A 21,339-nucleotide genomic window follows, 5' to 3' on the forward strand; every position below is an offset into this window, starting at 1 on the left:
GTTGAATTGCCAGTTTCACATGTTAAAATATCAGAATTATCTTCTTTCACAGTTGAAATCTAAGGTGGATGCTCTGGCGGAAGGTATTGAGTGTAAAGAGTTGCAGGATTTAGTTCATGTGTCTGAACAAGTGGGTAAACATTCCTTGCAATGTGGTTTTGATGCTGTGCAGGCCTCCTCCAGGGTGGCTGCCACTGGTTCTGTTCTTCGTAGGCACGCCTGGTTGAGAGATCAGAACTTAGCTGAGCATGTTAAGACAAGGATATTGGATGCTCCTTTACAGTCTGATGTGTTGTTTGGTTCGCCTGTGGAAGCAGTTTTAAAGAATATGGAGGACAAGGCTAAGTCTATGCAAACTGTTAAGGATTTTTTGCAGGTGCAGCCTCCGAAGTTTAGTAGAAATTGGCCTGCTAAGGGATGGACTTATCCTGCTTATGATTCCCAGTCTAGGGGTAGGTCTAGGCGTGGTAGGGGCAGAGCTCAAGGTGCTTTTAGGCCTAGGACAGGGAGTTCACCTGCTCAGACTTCTGGTGAGGGCAGGGGTCAGTCCTTTCGTAAGCAGATCCAATGACCTGCCTTTTCAGCTGCCAGTACCTTCTCGCCTGGCGGCACCTCTAGGAGGAAGACTGTCTCTTTTCAAAGAAAATTGGGATTTAATTACCCAAGACAAATGGGTTCTGGATATCATTCACCACGGTTACAGGTTTTATTTCCATACCTTGCCTCCTTTCAAAGGCATGCCAGACATTCCTCCTCTACAAAGACAAGAGGCTCACAAGCAAATTTCTCAGTTACTCCAAATAGGGGCCATTCAGCGGTTCCTGTGCCAGAAAGGGGCCTAGGATTTTATTCTCGCCTGTTCCTAGTACCGAAGAAGGGGAACACGTGGAGACCAATTTTGGATTTATCTATCCTCAACACTTATCTGGACATTCCCAAGTTCAAAATGTTGACGTTACAACAGCTTTTACCTCTGCTGGGCAAGGATCACTGGATGGTAACTTTAGATCTCAAGGAAGCTTACCTTCATGTGCCTATAAGACTAAGTTGCAGAAAGTATCTGCGTTTCGAGCTGGAAATTCTCATTATCAGTTCTCTGCATTGCCCTTTGGCTTATCTACTGCCCAGAGTATTCACAAAGGTTCTGGCTCCAGTGATAGCTTACTTCAGGCTAAAAGGAATTCAAATCTATCCTTACTTGGACGATTGCCTGATTCTGGCTCAAGAAAAGGAAGACCTTCTACAGCATTTGGAATATGTCATAGCAGTGCTAAGATGCCTAGGGTATTCTGTGAGCGAAATAAAGTCCAGTCTAGTACCCTCTCAAGACATGTGCTTTCTGGGTGTGAGACTGAATACAGCAGCCCAGATGGCCTTTTAACCCCGGACAAACAAAAGAATCTTTCCAGTTACTTCCATCAACTATCTCTTCAGTCCGGGCTGACTGCAAGGACAGTCCTTCAAGCCTTAGGGTTCATGGCATCTTGTATTCTGGTGCTTCCCAATGCCAAACTGCATATGAGGAAGCTACAATGGTATCTCAAAATGTATGGACACAGCACTGCCAGGATTTGGACACTGTCATTCAAATAATACCTTGCATTCAAAAGGAATTTTTGTGGTGGGCTCAGGAATGTCACCTAAACAAGGGACTCTCTGTGACCCGACCAGAGGCGAGTCAAATTCTAACGACAGATGCCTCAGACATTGCTTGGGGAGCTCATCTAAATGGAAAGTGGATACAAGACAAGTGGCCTGCCAGACTACAGCATCTACATATCAACATGAAGGAGATGTTAGCAGTCCAGTTTGCATTAATGGCTTTCAAGGAGTTACTTCTTCCAGGGCAGGTGTTGATTCTAACAGACAACACAACTGTCATGTGGTACATCAACAAACAAGGGGGAACACATTCTTACCCATTGTGCAGGCAAGCAATGATTTTATGGGAGACTGCGCTAAGCTTGCAACTAACTCTTCAGGCAAGGTTTCTGCCGGGAGCACAGAACTCCTTAGCAGATGTGTTAAGCAGACAAATCATGGATCCCCACGAGTGGAAACTGGATCTTCATGTATTTCAAAAGTTGACAGTGTCCTGGGGAACTCCAGACATAGATCTGTTCGCTTCTCCACTAAACCACCAGCTGCCAAAGTTTTGCACAGAGAGGTTTCATCACACAGCTTGGAAAGTGGATGCTCTTTCTTTCAGTTGGAAAAATCTTCATGTGTATGCGTTTCCACCTCTGCCTCTTCTTCCAAAGGTGCTTCTAAAAGTCAGACAAGACAAGCCAAGGATGATTTTAATAGCTCCAGATTGGCCTCGGCAGCACTGGTACCCATTACTGTGGAGTCTGGTAAAGAAGCCTCCATGGCCTTTACCCTTGATTCCACATCTGTTGTCTCAGAAGGACGGTCGTCTGCTCAATGTCAAGCTTCACTCTCTTCATCTAACAGCCTGGCATATTCTGTTTTGAAAGACAGCAGGTCTCAACTTCCTCAACAAGTTTTAAATGTGATTATGGAAGCCAGAAGACCTAGTACAAGGAAAGTGTGCAGAAAAATGGAAGAGATTTTTATTTTGGACTGCAGCAAAGAATTTGGAGATTTCAGAGCCTAATTTGAGTGTGGCTCTTCAATATCTTACTGAGTTATTGGACAAAGGTTTGTCTTTCTCTTCCATTAAGATTCATGCTGCAGCAATTTCAGCTCACTATGATTGTGACCCACCATTGTTTTCACATCCTTTGTTCAAGCAATTTCTTAGAGGGCAAAGAATATAAGACCCCACGTAGAGCTCCTACTCCTGCTTGGGATCTCAATTTTGTGTTGGAGAAACTTACTCTACAACCTTTTGAGCCTGCAGCTACTGCTGAACTGAAATACTTGTCATGGAAGACTGCTTTTTTGTTGGCCATTACTTCTGCAAGAAGGGTTTCTGAGTTACAGGCCCTTATGGCGGTTGAGCCTTTTTTGATTTTTCATAAGGATAGGGTATCATTACGTACTAATCCTTCCTTTATGCCTAAAGTGGTTTCTAGTGTGGCTTTAAACCAAACTATTCATTTGCCTATGCAGATCCCCAAAATAAAGGGGAAAAGATTTTGCACACTTTAGATGTACACAGGCAATTGCGTTATTATTTGAGCAGGACTAAGGATTTTAGGCAGTCTCAGCAGTTGTTTGTTTCTTTTGCTTTGAGTTCTCAGGGCAAGCCTGTGTCAAAACAAACTATTTCTAGGTGGATTGGGTTTTGCATTGCATTTTGTTATTCCCATCATGGCAAGGAGATTCCAGCTGGGATTAGGCCTCATTCCACTAGGGCTACTGCCACTTCAACAGCTTTTAAGGGGTGGCAACTAAGGATATTTTGGAGGCAGCTACTTGGAGTTCAGTGCATACTTTCTCTAAGCATTACCACCTTCCTCTCTACTCTAAGTCTAGGGCTGGTTTTGCCACAGCTATTTTGCAAGGCATGTTATCAGCTCCTGCTTCCTTATGATTTGCCAGCCTCCCTTACCTCTGCTTTGGGATTCTACCCAATAGTTAGGACTGCAGCAATGTGGAATGAAGAACATAGTACAGTTTTGTACCTACCATAAATGTAGATGTTCGAGGATCCACATTGCTTCAGTCAATTTACCTCCCTCCTTCCCCTCTGTGTTTAGGGGTGGTTGTGTAGGTGAGGTTATATTCTGCTAATTTTGTATATTTTGTATATATATATATTTTGGTGCAGATATGTTGGGAGTTTTTGGTTTTTGGCCTTATCTTTTCAGGGTCTTCTGACATCTGGGGCAAGAAAAGACTGAGGATATGACGTCGGTCATGCGCATTAGTACCCTGACGTACTGACGTCAGTCTAATGCGCCCTGACCGACGTCAGCCATATCCTTTGGTATTCGGGCCGACTGGACAGCGGACTACCCAATAGTTAGGACTGCAGCAATGTGGATCCTCGAACATCTACATTTATGGTAGGTACAAAACTGTACTTTTTGGTTGCCATTACATCCATTGGATGCATCTCTAGCTTGCAAGCTCTGTCACTCTGTCCTGCATATTTAGTTCCAACAGATGTATTTTCAAGCGGCAAACTCTTCCAGTCTTTTCTACATGTTTAATTTCCAACAAAAGGACTGGTTCTGATTGTATAGCAAACCATGCTTTTGTGTCTGAAGAAGTTACTGTATTGCACATGAACCAAGCCCCTTATTATATCTGTTATCCTTGCCTAATATTCCAACAAATTGGGTTATTTGCTTCATTATGTGGGTGCTCACAGGTAGTTCATGTTTTATATGGATAGAACAAAATATGTGTGAAACACTTGATGAGTTGTTCATTCCCTTTGTCATAGATTGTGAGGGTTAAAATATTATTCATCAGTATCATTCCATGTTGTTGTCAGCCTGCATATTGTTTTGTTGTGAGACATTTGGGAAAGCTTTAGCTTCTCTGGGAGACATTTAAGCTAAAGCAGTCCTTACAGCAAATGGATTTTTTGAAACTCTTCGTGAATGACACTTGGACTGATGCACACATTTGCTAAACAATGCAAGGTGGGGTTAGCAATAGTGATCAAGGGGCATGTTCCATTTAACAGACCTTGATGAGAACTCTGTCCTATGTATCCTGCAGCAGGTGTTCTAAAGTAGCAAATATGAAAGTTATTTGTGTTTATAATGTACACTGTTCATTATATTCTTTCCTACCCATCTGCCTGCTGACCAGCAGCCCTCCGTATGATCAGAGCCCATTTGATTCTTATGGGGGGAAAGAGCCCCCACCTGCCCATTCGTTCTCTTCATGAGGTGACAGCCTGTCACAAGGCTGTCTTCCAGGCAGGGTCCCCTCCCCAGGTAATGGAATTCCTAACACCCTTCAGCAGATTCTCAAGGACACCAGCTCTGTTCATTATTAAGATTGTTGCTGCAGTGAACTTTGTTATACATGGAAATTAGCTCCAGGTTGATATCTGTCCCTCCAGCCCCATGTTTTAGAGGCACTAGACTTACCCAGGACATGCCAAAGACATTAGCATGATGTTCACTAGAAAAGGGAAATCAACCCATGCTATTTTCTGTTCCTTTTTTCTCACAAGAATTCATCAGTCATAATAGTAGCTCCTTCCAGGCCAAGAAATAAGTATCCAGTTTGAGAGAGGAAAAATGTAATTGTTTGTTAGCAATTTTTGATAGTTATAGCTGGCTAGACTTTAAATATTGTTTTGGGTTTTAGAATCATAGGAAGTTACTAGGCTATTGACCCTGAGGCCCTTACAAGTCTAGCCAAGAATTTAACCCATGTTCCGACAAGTCAGCACACAATGCCCCTGTCCAGCAGAGACACTGGTGGAATCCCAGGGGTGTATTTTCTGTTCCCCATTCATTTATCCAGGTTGCCCTTAAAAAGGGTTAATGAGGTACTCTGCTTGGCATGGAGCAGGAGTCTGTTCCACAGAAGAGGGAGATCTGGGGGACAAATCTGTCCCGCCAGCAAGTCCTATTGATGTCACAGACCAGGTTGAGGTCGTGCATGCAAGTTTCTCGAGTGGAGCTTGACTTACGGATATGCAGCAGTCCCATCAAGGCGAGGTCTGAGATTGCTTTGTATGCGAGACAGAGGTCACCTCTGAGGAGTCTGTAGGAGACTGAGTAGAGGGACAGGGCCTTTAGTCTATCTGTGTAGGGTAGATGTTTCAGGCCCTGGATTCTCCTGGTGAGGAATCTCTGTGGTCTCTCCAGCTGCTGCATGTGCTTTGTGAGGTACATGCCAAAAGGGGCATTGTACTCAGTAATGGGTCTTATAAGGGAAGAATACAGGGATCTTATGATCACCTTGTCCCTGTATGAGATACCCTTACTAATGAGGTGAGCCATGTAGAAAGCTTTCCATACAACGGAGGCAATATGGTGGTCAAAAGGCAGTCTGCCATCAACCTGAGTTCCCAAGTCCTTCACGACTGCTTATGTGCCAAGGACCTTGTTATTAATTTGATCATTTCTGGGGACGTCACTCTCCCCAAAGAGGATGATGATGCATTTTTTGGCATTCAGTTTGAGGTCAAGTTTCTGGCCACCAGTCATTTGTTTGGGTGAGACTGTCTTGGAGGATGTCCACATCATTACGGGAATTGATGACAGCACCCAGCTTGCAGTCATTTGGAAACTTGGTTACCTGTAGCCCACTGGTTTTGGCCTGCACTTCAGAAAAGTATATCCCAAACAACAAAGGCACCAAGACCGATCCTTGGGGTACACTGCACATTATGGGTCAACTGCTTCAGGTGGCTTCCCCTATTTTGACTAGGTGGGTTCTATCAGTGAGCCAGTTTGCTGTCCATCTGGTAACATAAGATTGATGCCTAGTTGAGAGAGTTTATCTATTATACCCAAGTGGGGAATAGTATTGCAGGCTTTGACCAGTTCAGGGTAGGCTGTGTGCACAGTCTTCCCCTCATCCATGGCTTTGGTGACTGTCTCAAAGAAGTCAACCAAATTTAACGGCATGACCTCCCCTTGATGAAACCAAACTGTGTGGGATCGAGTCTTTGGAGGTTGCCAATGTCCTTGTTAATGAGTTACATAATAATCCGCTCCGTGGGCTTGCAGATCAGGCTAGTTAAGCTGATGGGTCTATAATTTCCTGGATCGGTGGACGTTCCACCTTTGTGCAAAGGGATGACAGTGGCTGTCCTCCACACGGATGGGGTGAAGTCAGTACTCCAGCTTTGGTTGAATAGGGTGCCTAATGGTGCTGCAAGTTCCTGTCTGAGTTCATGTAGGATGCAGCCTGGTATGTTATCAGGTCCCATGCAGGCTGTATTTTTTGCCTTTGAGAGGGCATTGATGACTTGCTCCCTAGAGATAAGGGGAGGGGTACAGGCGCTGGGGATGTTCTGATTTACTGATGGGGCAGATAGGAGAAACTTTCACTGAACCTGTCTTCCAGCAGGTTGGCTATATCTATGGCGTTTGTGTATGTGGTATCCTTGACCACCATTTCTGAGCAGATGTGGGTGCCTCCCTTGAGAATGCAGACATAAGTGAAGTAAGCCTTGTGATTGTTTTTAGTAGATGTGGCCAGTTTGTACTCAAAGTTTGCTTTGGAGGATTTCACTAGTGCTCTTATTTGCGTGTTCAGACGGAGGGATTGCTTCCAGTTAGGCACCTGCTCCTTCTTGGTCTTGAACAGCAATTTTTTTTCCTTTTATTATAGAGTTTATTTATTGCAGATGTCCACCAGACAGGTTTACTCTTCCTTGAGAAAGATGATTTTTTCCTGTCGGGTATTCCTGATTCCATGCAGCTGTATAAATGCTCGTATATTACTTTGGTGTAGGTTTGGACATATGTGCCAGTTCCTGTGGAGGGGGCTGTGAAGCTGTTTATACTGTCCCTCCGGAGGTTGTAATCAGCTTTGGAGAAGTTTTTTGTTTGAGTCTAGCTAGGAGGGGGTCAGGGGAGATGGTGACTTTGAAAGTGACCACTTTATGGTCGGATCTTACCAGGGAGGATGACACTGTAGGGATGCTGCAGTGGTTACTCATGTTGGGTAATACCAAGTTCAAGATATTTTCACCTCTTGTGGGGGTGTCGACCAGCTGGTCCAATCCATTTGCTTTGATGAAATCAAGGAATCTCTGGGCATTCTTGTTTTGGAATGAGTAGTTCTTCCAATCTGTGGTTGGATAGTTAAAGTCGCCCAGGATCAGGGTAAAGGGTTGAATGTTGATAGATTTGAAGAGATAGGTGGAGTGGGCATCTTGAGTCAAAGTTGGGGGGCTGTAGCTAGCTATGATTTGAATAGGGGTCCTGTCAGTGGTTAACTGCACTTGGAGTGTCTCCTGTACGTCATACTATTTGACCAGTCTGGAGGTGTGTATGTCTTTTATATACATTGCAACTCCACCTCCTTTTGCTTTGCTGCCCATGGTTTGGGGTCTGAATGTATGATAGGATGAGTAACCTGGTATGGCTGGTGTGCTCTCCGCAGCTGTGAACCAGGTTTCTGTGACTGCACAAATGTCAGCATCTTCCAAGGTTACGAATGTTTGCAGTGAGTGCGGTTTCATGTTTAGACTCCTAGCATTAATAGCATGACCTTTAATTTGCATTTTCATGACATTTTCAAGTTGATAGTTTTGACCTCATGGCATTGCCTAAAAAAGGCACTATGGGGGAGGCAAGAGCCTTTGCCAGGTGCCTGAAGCCCAAGGGAGACAGATGTAGGCCATTTCTGGCAAAGCATCGTGGTTAGTCAGTCATGTCTTCCCAGGCTGTCAGGTACTGGATCCCCTTGGAGTGACACAAGAAACTAAGCCAGTTGTTAAAGTCAGTAATTTTCTGTTTGTATTGAGGCATCTTTGTGGGTGACTGCAGAATGCTGCTTGAGGCTAGGAACATACCTGCCTGAGACGCACATTCAGCGAGCTCGATCATGTGTCTCTTCATATAGTCCAGGGGGGTACGTCTCAGGTCATTCACATCAACTTGGACTATGACAGAGTCAAAACAGTACCTGTTGTTGAGAGACTTGAGTGCATGGGTGATATGACGGATTCTGGCACCTGACAAACAACTAACCATGACTTTCTCCTTATCCAGCTTGGTGAGAGGCATGTCTGTGCATCTAACAATGGAGTCTCGTATGACTAATATGTTGGGTTTATGTTTAGGCCTTGGTGACTGTGAAACACAGGTGTGTGGACTATGTGTGGTGTGGAGGGCAGTGGAGTTCCCATGTGTTTTTGCCTCGGAGGTGTCTTTTGTTTGGATATGTTTTTGTTGACGACCTCCACATATGTGGGTGTGTGTTGTGTTTGAGGTGTGGTGTTTGTATTGACATCCTTCTCAGTATCAGATATACTGGCTTGCGAGGGAGAGAGCATCGACTCTAGGTTCTTAATGTAATTGCATCTCTCACAAATTGTGTTCTTAGGTGGTAGTAATAGAGGGTTGTCCGTGTACATGAGGCAGTTGCTACATTGTCTCAGGATGCCCATATCAGCCAGACTGGCAGGAGAAAGCATAGGAAATTGTCCATCCATATTTGTCAAAAACTGAGGAAGAGATGCCAGAGAAAGCTAAGGGGGTAAAGGGTGGAAGGTCTAAAAGTAGTGCTACTAGCTGATCACACAAGTGCCCTAATAAGGGCAAATTTGTAGCTGGAAATCGTCACAAAGGGTTAAAAACTGTGCAGATGCAGCAAACCTGTATCAGACTGTGCTACTCAGTTTAAAGGTTAAGAACACAGTAAAACTCACAAAAGCACAAATTAATCATTTACAGACAAAAACAGAACTCGCATTATGAAAAAATACAGTTAAGAAGTAATGAAATGCAGTTAAATAGTAATGAATTGCAGCAAATAGCAATGAAGTACAGTTAAACAATAATGAAATGCAGTTAATCAGTAAATTGCTTTAAAACAGAGCAAGTGTGATAAATTAGCTCACAATCACAACAGTAAAGAACAGCACAAATAAAGTATAAGGCTGCCGACAAGCAGTAACAAATGCGGCAAACTAAATGCAGTTGAACACCTAAACAAAATGAAGTAGGAAGAGGCACTTTGTTGTTGTCATTAAGTAGAAAGTGAGGAGACAGAAGATAATTCAAGGTTAAGAAGCTAAAAGGGTAGGCCTTCATAACTGATCTCACTGTACTTATTAGAATGAGCTGATGTAATGGGACTGGGGATAGTGTCCAATATCAAATATATAGTAGAGGCCGGCAACTCAAAAGCCACCAAGCTTTATTACCACAACAACAGTTGGGCATGTGGGTGAGATACAAGATCAGAACAGAGGTAAGGATTGAATTCACAAGACCTAAAAAACAGTTGCACAGTTTATTTTATTTTATTTTATTTTATTTTATTTTACATTTGTTAACCGGGATAGTCCAACTGGATATATGTCCATTTTCAGTGGAGGCCCGGGGAGAAAAGCTCCAACAAAAGCAACAAAAACATACAGAAATTCAAAAACTATGTACAAAAGTATAGGATTGCTTGAAGAACCGACAAAATACATTTTAGAACATGGAGTCAGAAGTTGACATTAATAATATTGTAATAGGAACCACAAGCTTAGATTGTTAGTAAGTGAGAGTGAGATGTTTTAGTTAGAAGGAGAGAATGAAGACCAAATACGTTGTGAAGAGTAAGGATTAGCCAGGCTTGGTACAGTAGCAGGACCTTTTAGACCCCAGGTGTAGTTTGAGCTTGGCTTTGAAGTGATTCAGGGAAAAAATTGAGGTAATCTCAGGGGGTAAAAGGTTCCAGGTTCTACCAAGGGAGTTGGACAGGAGAGAGTCACCGGCTAGGTTATTAGTTTTGTAAGTCTGGATGAGGACTTTGTTGGAAGAACGAAGTGGTCGTGGATTGTTGTGCAGGGTGACTAGGTGTTTGAGTGAAGGGGTGTTTATGATTTTGTGGGCTATGATCAGTTGGTTGTATAACACTAGACTAGGAAGTTCGAGCCAACCAAGCTGAGTTAGTTTAATGCAGTGATGTGTTCTAAAAGGGAGCCCAGTGGCGAATCTGGCAATGTGATTGTAACAGGTAGTAAGTTTGTTTAGATTGGACTTATTGTTATTTAAAAGAAGAGGGGATGCATACAGGAGAGTAGAGAGAAGATGAGAATGAGCAATGGCTACTTTGGCTATGGGAGTTAGAAAGTTCTTTAATCTGTACAGTGAATCTAGTTTTTTATTGATGGTTTTGATCAATTGGTTAACATGTAGATCAAACTTTAGGTGGATGTCAATAGTGACACCTAGAAGTTTAGTAGATTGGTCAGGAGAGATAATTGTGCCATCTTTGGATTTGATTGTGAAGTTTATGGGGAGGGACTTTTGTGTTGGTAGGAATATAAGCATTTTAGTCTTTTTGGGGTTTAGAATCAGGCGGTGGTTGGATAGCCAGTTTTCTATCGTGTTGAAGGTTGTTTGGGTACTTAGCTGCAACTCTATAGGGGATGTAGCTGAGCAAATCAGTGTTGAGTCGTCAGCGTATTGGATGCAGTTAACTTTAGGAATGGCAGTGTGAAGATCATTGATGAAGATGGAGAATAACAGAGGACCTAGTATGGACCCTTGTGGAACACCCAGGTTGTTTGGTAATAGGGTGGAAAGTTTAGAGTGCCAGAGTACGGCTTGTTGTCTATCACTCAGATAGGACTCAAACCATTGAAGTGACTTTAGATCTAGACAGAGTGATTTTAGGGAATGGATCAATAGTTGGTGATCCACCATATCAAAAGCTTTGGACAGGTCCAGGAATAGGGCTGAAGAAATATGGTTGTTATTACAATGAAAGTTAATGGTGTTAGAGAAGGCTAATAGGGCTGTAGTGGTGCTGTGGTGAGGTCTGAAGCCGTGTTGAGTGTCTGCCAGGAGATGGTTGTTTATTAAGTGGTGCATGAACTGTTTTTGGATACATTTTTCCATTATTTTGGCTAGGGGAGAGAGTATGGCTATTGGCCTATAATTGGATAGTTCAGTAGAGCCTCCCCCTTTATGGAGAGGGATGACATAAGATATTTTCCAGATATTGGGAATATTAGCTTCTATTAATGTACGATTTATAAGTACTGAGATTGGATAGGCAATGGCGTCAGCAGATTTTTGTAGATATTCAGCTGGAAGTTGGTCAGCAACGAGTGTGGTAGGTTTTAGTTTTCTGAGTAAGGTATGGATAAATGATGTAGCAATTGGATGGAAGCTAAATTGTGGAAGATTTTTAGAGGTGGAGCTGTTTGGGCTGTAGGGGCTAGGGGGCATGTTGCTAGCTAGGGTATGGATAGTCTCAGTGAAGAAGCGATTAAAACTATCTGCAACTACTTCTAGTGGTTTATCGGTGAGGGCCACAGGTACAGGGGTAGTCTTTTTGCCAGGGTGTATTAGATTGTTTAGTCCAGCCCAGAACTTTTGAGGGTTATTTTGGTTAGAGGATTGTAGATTACTGTAGTGTTGTTTTTTGTCAAGTAGTATAAGTTTTTTAGTTTCATTCCTAAGTTGCCTGTAATCAATTTAATCCTGAGGGAGTTTAGTAGTTCGCCATAAAGCCCAAGCTTTGTCTCTGAGCTTAATTTTAAGCCTGGTCTCTTTTGAGAGCCACGGTGCAGTTTTTGCCTTGGTTTTTTTTAGAGCGGATGGGTGCATGAAAGTCAAGAATCTCAAGGAATTTTTTGTTGAAATACTGTACTGCTTCTTCTAAGGGGAGGCGTTTTAGCATAGACCAGTTGCAGGATTTTAGTTCAAGTTGGAATTTGGTTAAATCAAATTTTTTTTTTTTTTTTTTTTTTTTTTTATTTCTGACATGTCTTAGTAGAGGTTGGTTGGGGTTGCTTACTTTCTCCTTGATTATATATGTGAGATGGTGATCACTTAGACTATCAGAGAGAGTACCATATGTATACAGGTTGGGGTGATTGTTAATGAGTACCCAATCAAGTATACTTTCTTTCTGGTTGGGCTTACCAGTTCTAGTTGGAGTGTTAATAACTTGCTTGAATGAATGCAAGTTAATATGAGTGGTAAGAGATTCAGAGGGGAACAGGTTCTCCAGTCAGTATTAAGGTCACCAAGAAGTATGGTTTCTTGGGGGTAGTGGATGGATGTCCAATGAAGGATGTCTTCTAATGTAGCTATATTATTACCTTTACAGTTTAAACAGATATGCAGCAAATAATGTTTTAATCAGAAGTGCAGAACAATTGAAAATAAGCACTTATCTTTTGTAGTCTCACAGCAGTTTTTCTAAACAGCAGAGCAAGGGCAGAAGGCCTAATTCACTGCAACGTTTAGCAAATAAGTACAAAGTGGTTTAAACACTGGCTATTTAAGGCAGAGAAACAGGAACCAGCCAAATTATCCAATAAAAAACAGAGCCCTGTGTATTAACTCTAGTCAGATCAGATCAGACCAGACTGAATACCCCTTCCACAAAGAAACAGCTAGGCCTCTCTAGACAAATGATTGTACTGCAAGCTCCAAAGGTCACAAATAATAATATATATTCAGCTCGGTGATAGTGTTTTTTCAAGTACAGCAGCAAGTACAATGCACAGAACAAACAGAGAAACAAAAAGGAGACAAAGATCAGAACAGAGGTAAGGATGGACTCCACCAGGCCTAAAAACAGTTGCACAGTTTTAAACATATGCAGTAAATATTGTTTGTTAATCAGAAGTGCAGAAAACAGTTAAAAATAAGCATTTATATTTTGTAGTCTCTCAGCAGTTTTTCTAAACAGCAGAGCAAGAGCATCAGAAAGCATGATAGCTTTGGATCTTGTCTCAGGACAGGAACTCCACTTTCTAGACACGTGTTTTCTCCAGTAGGTAGACCAACAACAGATCCATCATTCTTCATGCGTGGGAGCAGGACAAGCAAGTTTTTTTTTTCTTTAAAGTAGATACAGAAGTGGGAAGCCCCAGAGAGGTGGACCTGCTTGTTTTCCAAAGATCACCATTAGTTAAAATAATTTTGCTTCAAGGACCAACACAAAGGCGCCTTAACAGTGACTAGCTTCTTGGCGTCTTGCAATTAGGAGTTCACACTGCTATCACAAATTCTTCTAAAAGAAATAAAGGAAAGCGTTAATTCCAGGCATCCATTCTTGAAATCTTCCCAGGCAAAATTGCAAAAATACCCTACTGCCAGGGTATTTCAATTTTAATTCCATTGGCTGTAAATCTAAGCAGCTTCCCCAAATGCTCCTGCAATTTAATTTTGAACAGATGGTCAAGGAGCCAACCAGGCCAAACCTTAGAACAAATAATCACAAGACAAGTTGACCTTATTATACCCAACCTGAATGAATGATGAACATCAGTTTAGATCCTCTCTAACAGTGTCAGTGACCATTGCTCTATCATTTCTACATGATCATTTAAAACTATCAAATTGCGTGCACAGCTGATTTTAGGCAGAATGTTCCATCAACTTTAACTTCAACTTCTAACACATTTGCATCATTAGATTGTATACCTTATACACAGTCTGCAGGATCCAAATGAAGCCCTTGACTTTTTCTCCCTCGCCCTTTCTAATATACTAAATTAAATATGTTCTAGTATCCAGAGAAGACTCCAAGGTTAGCTCTGTCCATGCTTAAGCTCCAGGCTCTTTGCAGTGATGAAGGTTAGGGGCACAACCTGAAAAACTGGAAACTAGATCCAGCCAACCTCCATCTCCACCATATTTACCTAATTTGTAGAAAGGCCACTAGAATATAGCAAACAGCTCAGTTAATGATCAGTATTTGAGACAAAAATTGTCAGCTACCTCTAGTAAACCGAGGCTCTTCTGGAAGTAAGTAAATTAGCATACAAGGCAAGTCACTAAACTCCTTTAAAGTCTCCCCATTCTCCTCAACTAATACCATGTCAACCTTCAGAGAAGGATACAAATCATTTCTAAAGTACCCAGTTTAGGAGATTACTAATAAATTCTGTTCCACTAATCAAAATGCATTAGAAACAGCTTTTACCACTCAACCCTCGCCCTTACCAGGGCGGGCAGCCACTTTACATTTTTCTAAGATTACTACTAATGAAACAAGAACGTTTTTATTAAACCTATATACAAGCTTTGCTAAATTCAGAACCCTACATCCTACATTCCTCAGGAATCCAGCCAAATTCATAAGCAAACCACTTACTCATATATTTAATCTGTCTCTCTCTTTCTCTGCCACACATCATTGATTGTTCTTCCCTCTCTGAAACATGCAGTTATTCTTCCCTTTCCCAAAGTCCCATCTTCCAAAGACTTTGAGGACTTCTAACCTACCTCTAATCTCTGCCAAATTGCAAAATATTTGAAAAACTACGTTTGAACAATTACTCAGACACAAACATTAATAGCAGTGGCCTATTGACAGACCATCAGCATGGTACCTTTAGTATCGCTACTGCACTTCATCAACTAATAGGAACTGTTATAATATGCATGAGGGACTTGTTACAGTGGAGTCTTTATTGCTGTGAATCTGGCATTCAAATCTGTCAGCCATAAATTGTTACAAAAATGCCAAAGACAACTTCAGTAACAGCACCATAACATGGTTTAGAAGTTATTATTCTAACCAGACCTTTAAAAGCTATGCCAACAACGAATATAATGCATGTGATCTTGTGAAGACCTTTGTATTCCAAAGATCTATTCTCGGCTCCCTTCTTTTCTGTCTTTTTATCAATGATATAACACAAGACCTCCCAAGTGTAAATCTCATTCCATACACACAAGATATTTTACTCCCAGAGTTCTGTAAATCAGATGTGACCTTACAGGTACAACTACAATCAAATTTTTCTAAACTTTGCAATTGAAAATCATCCAGTAAACTTCAACATAACCCTTCTAAGACTAATGTAATGATATTTGCAACCTCCCAAAAGTAGCCATGTTATCCACTATCCTACTGCATGATGATATAGATGATAATATCCCAAATGTCAAAGAATGCAAATGTTTGTCTAACTCATGATTAGTCTCTGTTTCAAAACCCATGTAGTCAATACCACAAATAGTCTTCTCCAAAGTCAAGCTCCGCTATAAGATCTCACATCTCCTGTTTCCAGGAGCCAGAACTGCAATTGGCAAAAGTATCCTAAGATCCAAACTTGAATATGGCCTACCCATAATATCTCTACACTCCTACTATAGTGCACAAAGAATTCAGACATCAGAAGCAATATTTTTAAATTTGCCGTCCTTACTTTTTCTCACACACACCACTGTAACCTCATATAAGCGGGAGGGCTAAGAAGCCTGGGGATAGTCTTAAGTGCTGAGCACTCATGGTGCCTTCATTGTGAAGTCGTGCATGTCCTGCAGCTTAAACTCTGCTGACGGATGTACTGTTGCAGGAGGTTCTCTTGACTTTCCATTTGAATTAGTGTTAAATGACTGCCGATAACTTTCTTTTGAGTGCATGTCTAACACATCCCCAACAAAATGTCTGCATTAAAAAAAGTAACTTCATGAGTACTCTAAAGGATAGTGGGTCAGTGGTTAAATGGATATAACTGCACACCCAGGCATGTAAGGCACTCGCCCTTTGGACTTTTGCCTGTAAACAACCAGAGTATGCAGTAGTATCTGTTCAGCACCTGTGATCCAACAGTGTCAGCGAATCTTTGGGTAACATACTTACCTTTTATGCAGAGATCATCAGTAGGATTTGGGTTTTTTCCCCCTATACCTGGACACATGTTCTGGTCCTGGTACTAGTATAATGAGGAAGAAGTGGAGAATGCTGCACTGCTGAGGAGACGTCCTTTGGATAAGATGTTAAACCCCAAGTCCTAACTACTGAGACTAACATAAAAAAAGTATAAGTACGTGTGTGCACCTACGCACAAAGCGTGCATGATTAAGTTCATATGCATACAATTTGTGCTTTACAAAATGAAGTGTTGTCACTTTGAATCTTAAATTCAATATATATTTTGTGGCTTATTGTAAACTTTGTTTTTTTTTCAGTCTGCCTCATCTTTGTTTTTGAAAAGTAATTTTGAATATTTGAGGGGAAATTATCGAAAGGCTGTGAAGTTATTGAACAGCGCAAATATTTCTGAACATCCTGGTTTCATGAAAACAGGTAAAAAAAATCATGTATTCTGTTTTGAAACTGGTAGTGCACTATACTTTTTGTGCTACAAGTTTTTTGTCAACATCTAAGATGCCACAACCTCAATCATTCTATACCATGATGGAAACTGACATTTACTTTTTAATGAATTTTCACGTACTTTTATCATCGACCTTAGGTTAGAATAAGTAACAGGATGATTTAACAGCATTCATTGATTAGGAATACCCTTTTTGGGTTGGTGTCTTTTTAAGATAATGGAAGAATAGTATATTCTCCTTTCGGAGGGACTGTTAAAAGTCCACCGTCTTCTACAGTTTAACTCAACCCTTGCATTTCTTTTTTTCCCTACAAGTATGGTTCTAGTATTTGTTGGGTACCAGTAACTGCCTCCACTTTGTAAAACTTGTATTTCCTTGCATTGGAATCAAAGGAAGAAGTAAAAGCTCACCTATGTCTTTTTTTTTTTTTTTTTTTTTTTTTAAGTTTAACTTACTAACTTTGGCAGAGGAATTTGTGTCTGCCTCCAGGACATACAGCACATGAACAATGGCAAATGTCTTGATGTTTTACACAACATTTTTTATGACTTTTTCTAAATGTTACAGAAAGCTATGGTATTACATTTAACTCATTCTAATATCATATAAAGTAGTATAAACAACCAAAGTTGTATAGCAAAATATTTATTTTGGTAATTTGATGAAGTAATTCTTTTTCATTTGATGATGGCATGATGTGTCTACCACAGTCTCAAATTTCATTTAGAATATCCTGCTTTGGACATCTAAAAAAGTGGCAACCCTAATGTTTTCTCTAACTACAGTGTTTTTTTTTTATAGAATGTAGAGTTGCACATGGAACTAATGATTTGTCATGCTCAAAGGTTATGATTTTGATGAAGTGGTAGTAAGTTGCAATATAACAAATCAAGGAGAAGCATTACAACAGAAGCAAGAAAAATGTATATGAAGATATTTGTGCCTCAGTTAAAAAAAAGTCTCACAACACAAATTCAGGAACAGATAGTTGTACTTATTTTCCGTCTTGTGCTGTGCTCGTAAAGTAGTTACAAGCAAAAACAAGCACATTACTAATTTCTCCAAGTTTCAGGATACCAAAAATTATAATCCTACTGCTGCAGACACTGGTGAGTAACAAAAACAGTTCTTTGAAGTGTTGATTAACAGCTCTTGGAATGCAGTGGTAGATATGAAACCTCAGGAATAGTGTGGTGGAGGGTTTCTTGGTGCTCATAGCATAGGGCTACAAAATGACAAGCGTTACAAAAGCCTTCATTTTACCTACTTTCTTTGGATGGACCTGTGTAATTGCTATGAATAGCTTAAAATAAGCTGTAAGAGAAATGTATTTCATACGTATGGATCATATGAGGTTAACTAGGTTAATAGCCCTGGGACCCTTAACAAGCCTAGCCAAGAGTTTATCCCCCCCCAAAAAAAAAACCTCCGTCAGCGCCTGTCACCCCTGTCAATGATGGACAAAAGGGGGAACCTCTCTGACAAATTTGTGGTTTCCCATCCACTCATCAAGGCTGCACTTGAAGAGTGTCAGCGACGTACTCTGAAGTGTATGGGAAGTCTATTCCAGAGGCAGGGCAGCCTCTGGGAGACAAACCTGTCTCTCCAGTGGGTTTTGTTGATGTTGCATATTAGATTTAGACCCATCGAGCGGGTAATGCTCGATGAGTTAGACTTGCAGATGTTCTTCATGTTTCACTGTTGCAGTCATCACCTGTGGGTTGTCCCTCCTGTGGTAGCCCTCGGCCGGCCTGAATACCAAAGTCAATGTTTTTCTGCGTCGGCCACTATATAGCAAGGCAGCCGACGCTATTACATCAGTCTCTCTTGCCGTGGTGCCCGTAGCAGAAGCAGTTCGCAAGTGTGCTGGTCAGTCGCTACCAGAGTTTGAATTACAGCTGAAAATGTCTAAAGCTAAGTACCCCATTGGGAATCCTTTTTACTTGCACTAACCGATGTCCGAAAAAGTTAACAATTGTCTAGCCTGTGGAAAGCAGATCCCACACCGAGACTTCCATTCATACTGCTTCACTTGTTTAGGCCCAGACCCTGACGTCCCCTGTTGCCAGTTCTGTGCCCTCTTTAACGCGAGAACCATTTGTCATAGAGCTTAACAAACTCCCAATTTAAAGAGGGTACCCAGACTTACCTCCAAATCATTGGGCAGAGGCATTGAAACAAGTCCATACTCTCATATCCCAAGGGGCAGTAGAACCTGTCCCCTTAGATCAAACGGGAAAAGGTTTTTATAGCAGACTATTCCTTGTTCCCAGAAAAGAGGGCACATGGGACCCCCATCCTGGATCTATCCATTCTGAACACCTCCCTGATGGTCCCGAGATTCAGAATGCTAACTGTGCAGCAGCTGCTGCTATGCTGACAAAAACTGCCTGGTTAGTGACCCTAGACCTAAAAGATGCCTACCTCCACATCCCCGTAAGGGAATCCTGCAGGAAATTCCTGCGCTTCAGAGCAGGCTCACGACACTTTCAGTTCTCTGTGCTAGCCTTGGCTTATCTACTGCTCCCAGGGTATTCACCAAATGCTTAGCCCCGGCCATAGCATTTTGCAGACAGAAATATACAGATTATAGATCTGGACGACTACCTCATTGAGGCGGCAGGGTGCAAAGAAAAGCTGCTGCAGGAATCTCCTCTCTGTCAAAACCCTCCTAACCTCCTTTGGGTTCACCATCAACAAGAAGAAATCAAAGCAAACACCCTCCAGGAAGATCATTTTCTTGGGAGCATTGCTGGACACAGCATCCCAAATGGCCTTCCTACCCCCCAAGAAAAGCAGAGTTTGCAGCCTCTCTACTTTACCCAGCTGACTTCCAGAAGTCACTTCACTGCAAGGAAGTTCCTGCAAGCCTTGGGATATATGGCATCTTGCATCTTCCTAATTCCTCTGGCCAGGCTTCACATGAGACAACTTCAGTGATATCTAAAGAACCTTTGGTGTCAGCACTCTCAGCCTCTAAAGACCTCTGTCCTGAATAAGGGCCAAGTTTCTCTGGTGGGCAGGGGCCTGTGACAAGAACAAGGGTCTTCCCTTCTTCCTCCGCCCAACCGGGCAGACCATCACCACCGACGTCTCAGACATTGCTTGGGGCACTCACCTAGCATTTTTGGGATGCCTAACACCTTCCCTTACACTTCAACCAGAAGGAAATGATAGCAGTACAAAAGGCTCGGACATCCTTCAAACCCCAGACCAGGGGTTCTCTTTATCAAAACAGACAACACCACAGCAATGTGGTACATCAACAAACAGGGAGGGACCCAATCCTACCCTCTGTGCAGGCTAGCCATGAACCTGTGGCTGACAGCCGCCTCCTTGGGATTACACCTAATAACCCAATACGAACCAGGGATCAACAACACCCTGGCAGACCATTTATGCAGAAACTTACTGGACCCCCACGAATGGCAGCTCCACAGAAAAATCTTTTTGCAAGTCACTCAGGAGTGGGGAACTCCGGAGGTGGTTCTCTTTGCTTCGCACCTCAACCACCAGCTGAAAAAATTATGTACCAGGGAGTATCACCACCTAGTGTGGAAGGTGGATGCCTTGACCTTCCCCTGGAACTCCATCTTTGTGTACGCTTTCCCTTCTCTGCCTCTTATTCCCAAGGTACTGATCAAGATAAGGGAGGAGAGACCAAAGGCTGTCCTCATTGCTCCAGATTGGCCCAGACATCATTGGTACCCCTTACTGCACAGCCTGACATTACAGCCTCCCAGGCAGCTTCCCCTGATCTCAGACTTCTTGACTCAGGTGGGGGGAATGCGGCACCCAGACTTGCAGACACTCAAACTGTCAGCATGGCTAACACTCAAAAGGTAAACAGGGGGGCCCTGTTAAGCAAACAGGTCCTTGACATTATCCCAGAGTCCAGAAGGCCCAGCACCAGAAAATCTTGCTCAGGAAAATGGAAAAGATTCTGCTCCTGGAGCCAGTCAAGAGGGGGCAATTCCTCACAACCTTCCATCCCTCTTATCCTGGACTACCTAGCGGAGTTGGTCAATAGTGGCCTCTCCTTCTCTTCTATTAAAATCCATGCCTCAGCCATTTCAGCTCATTTCGATATAGATCAGCCCCTGTTCTCTCACATCCTTTGATTAAACAATTCCTGAGAGGGGCTTCTAATATCGGACTTCTTAGAAGGCCACCCACGCCAGCCTGGGACCTGAATTATGTTTTGGAAAAACTAACCTTACCACCCTTCGAACCTGCTGCTTCAGCAGAACAGAGATACCTCTCCTGGAAGACTGCTTTCCTACTAGTTATCACCTCAGCCAGAAGGGTTTCAGAACTTCAGGCACTGATGGCCATTGAGTGCTTCATCATTTTCCATGGTAACAGGGTCTCCCTGAGGACTAACCCCTCCTTTATGCCTAAGGTGGTATCTAATGTGACTCTCAACCAGGACATACATCTACCCACCTTCTTTTTTAACCCTCAAAAGAGGGGTGAAAGAATTCTGCACTCACTAGATGTGCACAGACAGCTCAGATACTACCTGGACCGTACTAAACCCTTCAGGAAAACAGACAAACTTCTTGCCAGCTTTGCCCCAAGGGCAGAGGGGAAGCCCATTTCCAAATGGATATCACACTGTATCCATTTCTGCTACAGAATGCATGGAAAACCACCCCCTAAGTCTGTTCGTACCCATTCTACTAGGTCAGCC

At 42.3% G+C, this 21,339-nt stretch overlaps 1 protein-coding gene across 1 annotated transcript in view; it reads left to right on the forward strand.

Annotated features, from left to right (window-relative positions):
• CNOT10 (CCR4-NOT transcription complex subunit 10) overlaps positions 1–21,339 on the forward strand; it is a 2,007,836-nt gene that overhangs the window by 831,156 nt on the left and 1,155,341 nt on the right. Inside the window, exon 9 of the mRNA XM_044066643.1 lies at positions 16,497–16,614. Within this exon, the coding sequence (XP_043922578.1) occupies positions 16,497–16,614 (118 nt within the window). The remainder of the gene's footprint in view (positions 1–16,496; positions 16,615–21,339) is intronic.

The sequence above is a fragment of the Protopterus annectens genome, chromosome 3.part1 (genome assembly GCF_019279795.1).
Source record: "Protopterus annectens isolate FY-2018-M chromosome 3.part1, PAN1.0, whole genome shotgun sequence".
Taxonomy (NCBI): domain Eukaryota; kingdom Metazoa; phylum Chordata; order Ceratodontiformes; family Protopteridae; genus Protopterus; species Protopterus annectens.